Genomic DNA, 6,963 nt, shown 5'->3' with positions numbered 1-6,963 from the left:
TGCTTTGGCACTGAGCTGCCTGGGGACTTACCAGAGTTTGTACAATGGCATGATTGGTTGCGTTCATATGGGCGTTGAGTGGGAACGAGCACTCCCCATCACAGTAGTTGGCTGCGTAGCCTTTTGGAGCGATTATCCAGTCCTTTTTAGGGAAACAAACAGAACATGGTTCAACAGACAACTGCACACAATTAGGAGCAGCTGAAAATTTTCCACTAACTTCTTCCTTGAGGGTGAAAATGTGTTTTCACTGAAACCACTCGGGTTTTAGTTGAGTTTTTTTTAATTTCTTTTTGTGTGTCACTTTTCCATGGACACACTGATTTTAATGTCCAAAGAATGATGCACATCTATGTACAGCTCAGCTACCATTAACTAAGAGGGCTTCACCTCTAAAACTCTCATTGGGTTGCATTGTGGGGAGTGTGGTTTGGAGGCCTTTATTTCCAACATTTCCTGCAGGCCCTCTGGCTGGAATACCTTTCCTAGGTTGAGTCACAGCCACAGCTGGTGTTCCTCAGAGACAGCCTAGCTTATACACTCTTCTAGAGGGATACTACTCTGCTAAAGACACTGTGAGAAATCTTAGCTGCCAAACAGCTTCTCCACATCTGCCTGACTCCTAAAGGAGGGGCAGGACAGCCACCCTGAGCTGCATGAGCAAGCAGGTAGCCCCACTGGCAATCTGAGTCCCATGCTAGGCAAAAAGGGGACTCTCCACCAAAGCAAGCTTGTCTGCTGCTGACACAAAAGAGCCAAAGTAAAATTAAAAGCAGCACCATGGAACAGGAGACATTTGGCCTCCCTTGGTGTTGGGCTCTGCAGGTCGCCCTTCAGAAGGGCGTACCAGTACGTCTCACGTGCATGTATCTCTTAGGCAATTTCCACTCTACCTGACAATTACCTAAGTTTGCCTGAATTTTGCTACAGCAGGGCTGAGGAGCCACACACTGTTGCTGTAGCTTTGCTAACCAAGTTTGTTCTGAAGGAAACAGCCGTGCCCAACAACTGCAGGGCGCTCTACCTTGCCTTGCTCATCTTCCTACAAGAAGTAGGACCTGGATTCCAGCTCTTAAAATGAGCTCTGCTGGTCTGTGGCCTTCCTTTGGCAGCATCTTACCTTTCTGCAACTAGAATGGTGAAGGTAGTTCCTTCAAGATCATGAACTTCCCAGCTGGAATCCACTTCCTAACCAAAAGCAGGGCAAGTAAGATTAAGGAAGAGGTGGAATGTCTCTGCTCAAGTGAAAAGTCACCCATAAGTAATGGGGAATGGAGTCACCACACAACCACAGTTGCAGCTACTGGGCTGGAGTTGACACGTGAGCTACAAAAAATGCTGCTATACCATTAGCTGAGAGAAGATTTGCATGTGTTGGGTATTACAGAAGCAGCAGGGACGGCACTGGCATCCTGAATTATAACCTGGTAAAAACATTAGCTGATGATAGAAATAGGACCTCCCTCATGAGTGCTGAATGAAAGAATGAAAAAAAAATTTGAAAAAGAGAAGGTGAGGGCATTCTTTGAAATATGATGTTTGTTTGCACTATAGCCTGGTCCTAAATAACTTACTCTAAACAACTTTCTGGCCTCATGGTGTTGCAACTAAACTCAGTCTTCAGTCTACCTACCGCAGGCAGTGCTAATTGTGGGGCAGGGATTGTGGAGGATTTCAAACAATGGCCAAGGTTAAAATCAGGGTGATCACTAGAAAAAAATTTCGTTAAAATCACTGCTTAACATCAGATTGTTTTCCTTATCATTAGAGGTACACAGATATAAGCCCTTGCCCATACCGTGACTCCCATGAGTGACAGAGAATGACTGTATACTTGAATCCCATAAAGTATCAAGCTTTCTCTGGGTCTTATCAAATGTCACAACCATCAATATTTATTTGCCTTCTCTGTGACTGGTTTTAGTGAGGAGGCACAAGGGACATTTTAAAGCATAATGGCAGACTCGAGTGGAATTACCGTGACACTGTTTAGATAACATTTCATAACAAAATGTCTGGTTTACCCAGAGAGAAACATCACACACCTGCCATCCCAAGTCTTGGAAGCTAACGTAAAGCTCATGTTTTCTGCACGCTGTTTTTAAGTCACTGCTGTTGTAATCTGTTAAAAGAAAAAGAGCAAAACAAGAATTTAGAAAGTAAAACAGGCCGAGCATTGCTGGAGGGCACATCTGGCCAGATGTGTGCATGCTGCGGGCTCAGCAGCAAGAAGTGATGAGCTCCCTCAGCAGCTACAAAGATAAGGGGCAATGAGGGACATCCAAAGCAGGGCTGAAGCTTTTAAGATGCCTGTGGGAATGGAGGAACCCAAGTAACAGTGACTCAGTTCTAGTTACTTCAGCTGTCTTTAAAGTGCTTGGAAAACACCTCCAGTAAAACAACTTCTTAAAAATAAATCTACTTCAACCCTGCATAGGCTGCATCCCCACCGGTGCTCACACCCATCCTGCTTTTTCGGCTCCCATTTCTGGCATGTGCTGCCCCAGGTGGGGAGCTCACTGAGAGAGAAATTACAGCCCCAGGAAGGTTAATCATCACCTTGTGCCCCTGCACCAGTCTGCACAAGTCCTCAAACAGCTAAGGTGTCCCATAGGCAGGGAAGCCATGTCCTTGTTCTTTTCTGTACCTTACCCCAGCTTGTCCCACACATCTCATGTGACCCATGGCACCACCTCTGCCCTTGGACCTTTACAAACCATGCTCTGAAAAACACATTTCTCCTGTCCAAAACTGCTTATCTGCAGATGACACAACACTTGACATGCTCTCACCATTCACTTGCTCCTTATTGTCAATAAAGTGGGGACACAGGACGCAAAGCCCTGACCAAGACCTTCTCCCTTGCCATGGCACAATATATGGGGACATTGCAACCATGCAGGAGCTGCTCCTGATGATCCTACAAAGCACAGCTATTGATAGCGAGTGGAATTTCCCATTTATATTTGGAAAGAGAGGCAGCTCCGCATGTGAACACCTGAAACCACAGTGAGCAGAGGAGCTGAGCTGTGACAGAGAGGCCTTTCACCTCCAGGTGGCTGCACAGATCCACCCTGACGGGTGGTTGCTGATTTTGTCACACCTCAGGTGCTGCTGGACCTCAGCAGAGCAGCCACAGAAACCACCCTTGCAGCGAGGTGACTTGGCCACCACCTACAGCTGCTGATCCTGTGCTTTGCACCCAATGCTAGGCACGAGAGAAAGAGAGGGCAACAAATCCAGCCAAGCAGCTTGGGAGCCCAGGTCATCATCCATGTTTTCCTCCCATGCCTTTCCACAGGGGCCTTCTCCTCCTTCACAGCTCCCATTTGCGAGTAAAGGCGCTCCTGTCAGCAGGCAGATGCCACAGGCTGATGCCCCTGCCCCCTGCTGCCCTAGATCTTTCTGCTCACCAGCCCCCTGGTGCCCCTAACATGGCTTGAAAGGGCACCCTCCCAGTGCCGCTTTCCCCAGATGCAGCAGCTGGGATAGAAAAATATTTTTAGTGATTTTTTCCTTGGCTCTGAATAAGCCTTTCTTTTTCTTCCCTCCAGCACCATTCCCCCCGCCCCGAAGTTTGGGAACGACAAATGCAAATATTTATTCAGAAGAAAAACTATAATACTAAAAGAACATCCAACTGACATTAAGGGCAGCACAGCAGTACAGCTGGGTACAGTTAACACTGAGGGCTGAAAAAAAACTCTACACCTCAAACCCAGCTTCCCAACCACCAAAGATTAGAGAGTTGTTTTTAGAAGCAGTTGGGTTTTAAACTCTGAGGATTGCATTTCAGCCTTTGAATAGCTTCACTTCAATCACGGATTTAATCAGGTGAGCAGAGCTGGTTAACAGCCTGCTGCAGCATAAACATTCGCTCTTCCAGGAGCACGCGGTAGCAAGAACGGAGGCGAGTCTCTCTATTCAAGCTTTCCATTTTCAAACCAGACATACCCAGCAGAAACCAGGGCGTGGTGGTTTATTTCAGATGAAGCTTCCCACTCCCTAGCTCAGTCCAGGAGCAAATTTCTAGCATGAGATGTTTCAAAAGGATTTGGTCATAATGAGGGGAAAAAAAACCAGAAGGTGCTTTTAGTGATCAACAGCTTTCATTGAAACACCTGAGAACACAACTTCATTGTTCTTCAATGGGATATATAGATTGTTTAGGGGAAAACCATGTGTGTTTGACAGTGGAGTTGATCTATTCACAACTCAGTGGGTAAAATGGTGCCATGTTCCAAATCCAGCTACAATTTACCCAGATCTGCTACAGGAAAGGGGAGAAGGCAAGGGAGGCAGAGAAAACAGGAGTGGGAAGGAAGGCTGCAAGCAATCACAAGTTTAAGAAAACACAGGGGTGGAAAAAAAGAGCTGCTTAACAAGGTACACGAAGCAGAACATGTTATGAACGTGTCCTCTCTCACACTACCCCAAAAACTTGCCTCAGCTCACTGGTCAGAGTCACCTGATTCACACTCTGCATGGAGCCCTGGCTGCTCTCCATCCAGGGCAGATGCAGACAGCTCTACCTCCTCACTTGCTCAGCCTCAGCCATTGCTTTTCTAAATGTCAACACATTAAACATCCCTTCTCTCTAGCTTTACATTCTTCCCTGTTTAACCCTCACCCCAAGATCCTCTGCCCTCTTTTCTTGTTATGTGTTTGCCTAGTATGCTTGCTTTATGGAAGCTATTTTAGTCCAACTTTAGGTAAGCTACAAACCTTTAAGCAACCCTTAGCAGTGGCTTTCTGAATTGGGGAAAAAGATGCAGAGGTACAGATGAATCATGACCCATTCCCCACAGTTAGGGGCTCAGCATATGCCCTTATGGGGCATACATCCTGAAATCCCATCAGTTATGGGCCTGAAAAGAAGAGGAATACACAGTCACAGGGTTTTGGCAGTGAGCTAAAGCTCACTGAGCTACTGAAGTTGGCTTCCACAACACATTTTCTGCACAGCCTGGAAAGCAGCATCAGCCACCCCAGGCCAGCGTGCTCAGCTGTTTTAGCCCAAATTGCCACTTGGGGTGGTTTGCAGTGCAAGATCCAGCTGCCAAGAGGCAACAGGGTTTGTGTCCCTTCCCACCAGCCTTGCAGCAGGGAGCCAGGAGGGCCAAGAGCAGGCAGCCTACAGAGGGAAGGTGCTGCAAACAGCTGCCACAGGGCTGGCCCACACTGCCACGGCACAGCTGGCAGGGATTGCTCACCAGAGGCCTTCAGCATCTCTGAGAGTTTAGGGAGCTGCTTTGGGAGCTCCTGTAGGCTCATTGTGGGTTTAGCAAAACTGTCTCTATTTTTTCCCCCGAACATACCAATTCAGAAACACTAACTTGGCACTTACAAGGCACTGCATTTAATCATGCTGCAAACAATTTTGTCTAAAACAGAGATTCAAAAAAAGCTCAAACCCCTAGTTCTGCACTTAAAAATAACTCCCGGAGCAGCACAGTTAAAACAGCACAGCTAAGATGGCTTGTCTCTGTGGTGTGTTTGCACTGAATGTTGTCTGCCTTCACCAGGACCCAAGTCTGACTTTCCGCAGGCACAGATGTTTCTCTTAAGGCTGGACACTGGCATGTGTGTTGCTGAAAAGGGTGAGAGAACAGCCTGACCCTAATGGTCTTCCTCCTACAGATACTTATGCACCCACCTTAGATTTCCTATAACCTCTCCCACGTTAAGTGCTGGCAAAGAACATATAAATATTTACTGCAGTCGATCCATCTGAGAACACCCTCACTGCTCTCAAGGTGCCAGTTTACCAAATTCCACACAGTTATTAATTGCTTCTGTGATTCAAAATAGCTTTGACAGAGGTCTCCAAGGCCAGCCCCTTCTTCTTGGTGTTTGACTTTGGTGATTTGTCCGGATAAAGCTGGTGTAAACTGATCACACAGTTAATAACAGCCCACTTCACATGAAAGTGATCTGCCTGGGTGGGAAGAAGGGGAGATGTCGGGCCGACGTGAACCCGCATGTGAAGGCACATACAGAAATGCTGGCCACGCTGCTCCAGTCTGCATCCAAACACTGCACTGAGGGGAAAACTATACTGGAGGGAAGATTGGCTGCCAGATAACAAAGTTTATTAACAAGGCCCTTGCCATCACAAAAGCATTTGGCCTTATTTGCCTTCAGTGTTTGTGCATGCTGCCCTTTGCAATATCTGATTCCTGTACACATGGGGAAATCTGCCTGGTGCAGTGCACGTCTGCTGGAAGGAAAGGCCACTTGAAGGGCCTCTCCATTTTTCATGGAGCACCTTGCTTCAGTCCAGGAGGCATTAAAGAGAAGGACCTAAAAAGGGACTTGGCCTGAGTTTCATTCTGGGCAGCAAGTGCAGCCCAAAGTCAGGATTTAAATTCTCTCCATGAGGAGGAGCTGACAGGAACGGATGTGCCTGGAGGCTGACTTGCAGAAGAGAAGGATTATCGCCACTGGAGAAAGAGATACCCCTGTGCAAAATCCATAAGTTATGGAGTTTGCTGAAGGGCAGAGGTTCACTGCCTGTTACGCTGGACAGTCCCTTCTCTTCGGTCAGCTGGAGGGTCAGCACGAGTCTGAGAGCACGAGTTCAAGCCACTGCAAGTTCAGCTGAGCCAGGGCCTCCAGGCCCTGCAGACAACAGCAGAGAAACACCTCCCACCCACCGTGTCCCTCCATGTCTGGGGCCAGACCTGGCATGTGACTTTCTGCCTCAGCAGATGAAAATACTCCCTTTTCTTCCTGCTCATCCTCCTTCTGCAGAAGAATTTTGAGGCTCCAGGAATGCATTGGCACAGAACTCTATGTCAAAGCAGTTTATAACCATGGGGGTTGCTCAGTTCTATTTTATATAAGCCAGTAATAATTACGTGTTTATAATACATGGAAGTAAGCATTCTTGGCAAAAAAAACCACAGACTATTGAGAACCTTGTGCCACAGACAGAGCCCTAGCATCTGAACTCCTGGTACG

General features: G+C 47.3%; 1 protein-coding gene across 1 annotated transcript in view; it reads right to left on the bottom strand.

The window, feature by feature from the left end:
- BMP6 (bone morphogenetic protein 6) overlaps window positions 1-6,963 on the bottom strand; it is a gene marked incomplete at its 5' end in the record, with an annotated part of 89,194 nt that overhangs the window by 3,028 nt on the left and 79,203 nt on the right. Inside the window, 2 exons of the mRNA XM_041475345.1 lie at window positions 32-142; window positions 2,046-2,122. Coding sequence (XP_041331279.1) covers window positions 32-142; window positions 2,046-2,122 — 188 coding nt within the window. The remainder of the gene's footprint in view (window positions 1-31; window positions 143-2,045; window positions 2,123-6,963) is intronic.

The sequence above is a fragment of the Pyrgilauda ruficollis genome, unplaced genomic scaffold (assembly GCF_017590135.1).
Source record: "Pyrgilauda ruficollis isolate IOZ18807 unplaced genomic scaffold, ASM1759013v1 scaffold35, whole genome shotgun sequence".
NCBI classification, from domain to species: domain Eukaryota; kingdom Metazoa; phylum Chordata; class Aves; order Passeriformes; family Passeridae; genus Pyrgilauda; species Pyrgilauda ruficollis.
The sequence above is the reverse complement of the archived record's forward strand: the minus strand, read 5'-3'. Positions and strand labels throughout refer to the sequence as shown.